Below are 1,839 nucleotides of genomic sequence, written 5' to 3' on the forward strand. Positions count from 1 at the left end.
AGAAACAGGATGTTTTAAAAATTTTAATATTTTTTCATATTTCAGTTGTGACAGTAGTCCCTGGAGCACTAGGAGGCCAGGAGAAACAACTACCAGATATCAATCATAAAAGGAAAAACCACGCAACCTTTATTTACAAAAAATTATAAATGTATTAGTAAAATAACTTGTTCTCTAACAACTTTCTGGGGAACTTTTTTTTTGGAGGGGGAGCCTCATCCTTAGGAAAAAAGCCTGTAACAATGATATGATATGAATAGTATTTATTTATTCTATTATATAAAGTAGTTAGATTTTTTTTTGCTTACAGGAAATAGACGCAGAAACCCCTCATTTTATACTTCTCAAAATTTCAGAAAATACATTTTATTAATCACTCAATCCTATGACCCCCCCCCCCAAAAAAAAAATGCACGGTCGTACTTGACCAATAGGCAAGGGAAAAACCACTATTTCATATACTATTTTATGTATGCATGATATGACCACATGCGGTTTTGTTAATAAATAAATAATAACGTGGTTTTGTGTGGCGTTTAGGTTGATCAGATCCGTCAGTCATCGGCCAGACACAGACCTAAACAATACATTTGGAGTCCCGCAGAAACAGCCCCTCCGGAAGTACCATAGCTTCCCTTACAAAGTTTTTGTCAACGACACTGGATATTCTTCCGATGACTCAATATAGTCTTATTTTAGCTCAATTTTTGGGATCAGATGCAGTTTACGGTAAAATGTTCCTCGGATCGATTATTCACAAAAAATCTATGAACTGAACATTAAAGGCAGTAAGCGGAAAAACTGCAAATGTTCCAATTTAAGAACGGGAGCAGTACATTTGTGCCGCTAATATCGATGCTTGCATATCTTGTATTCAAGACGTTTTACTGCTAGCAGTCTTTAAAGTTTATAGAATTTTGGACATAATCGATTTCACCGTGAACTGCACCAGATCACAATTTTACTGTAAATACTCAACGATTTTTCTCAAGAAACATGTAATTTGATCCGAATACTTTCATTTTAATGCCGCGTTGCATTTTTAGTTTAGCTTCCCGGATTTTTTTGAATAATTTCAAAGATTTTTTTAATTATAAAATTATCGTTGAGTGTTTTAAATATTTTATGTTCATATATAAAATGGTGATTCTTTTATAGTTATATATTTTAAATTATTTTGGATGGTGGGTTTACTAATTTGTGTGAATTTTGGGGACTGTCATTTTATATATGAAAATATATTTAAAATGGAGTTTATTTATTTGTACTATTATTTAAGAATTAATTTATGGATAATTTATTATAAATATATGTATTGTATTAAATTAGTTTTTTTTTCTTACTTTTTTATTTTAGGGAAGATTTCTAGGATCTATAAGAATCTACTAAAAGTAAAACCATATTGGCCAAGCGGTCTATTTTGACTTACTTTTGCACAAATTCTTACAATTGCATAATCAAAAAGTTTTTTTGTGTGTTTGATGGTTCTTATTGTATAATTAAGCATGTTGTTTAATAATTCTTTTGAAACAAAATAACAGAATCAACTATATAATTATTAAGTGAGTATAATAGTTTTATGTTAATTGTAAAAATTTGGGAAACTTATTTTAATATTTAAAATGGACTTTCTAGTGGTGATTATAAAGTTTTTATAAAACATTCGGAATTGTCACCGAAATCAGCATGCATATTTTGAAATCAGTAGGTTGATTCTGGCATCTTAAATATCAGATATCCATTACAAAAGGACCGGCCCTAATCATATAAAAGTTTCGCTTAAAGAAGAGGAAATTTTTATAATGAATTGTTTCAAAACATAAAATATTATAATTAATT

At 29.6% G+C, this 1,839-nt stretch overlaps 1 protein-coding gene across 1 annotated transcript in view; it reads left to right on the top strand.

Annotated features, from left to right (window-relative positions):
• LOC145306400 (patched domain-containing protein 3-like) overlaps positions 1-1,325 on the top strand; it is a 36,148-nt gene extending 34,823 nt beyond the window's left edge. The window contains exons 30-31 of the mRNA XM_080148492.1: positions 46-110; positions 539-1,325. Of these exons, the coding sequence (XP_080004618.1) occupies positions 46-110; positions 539-688 (215 nt within the window). The 3' untranslated portion in view covers positions 689-1,325. The remainder of the gene's footprint in view (positions 1-45; positions 111-538) is intronic.
• The last annotated feature ends 514 nt before the right edge of the window (positions 1,326-1,839 follow it).

This window comes from Acartia tonsa, chromosome 14 (assembly GCF_053477335.1).
Source record: "Acartia tonsa isolate MP-2025a chromosome 14, ASM5347733v1, whole genome shotgun sequence".
Taxonomy (NCBI): Eukaryota; Metazoa; Arthropoda; class Copepoda; order Calanoida; family Acartiidae; genus Acartia; species Acartia tonsa.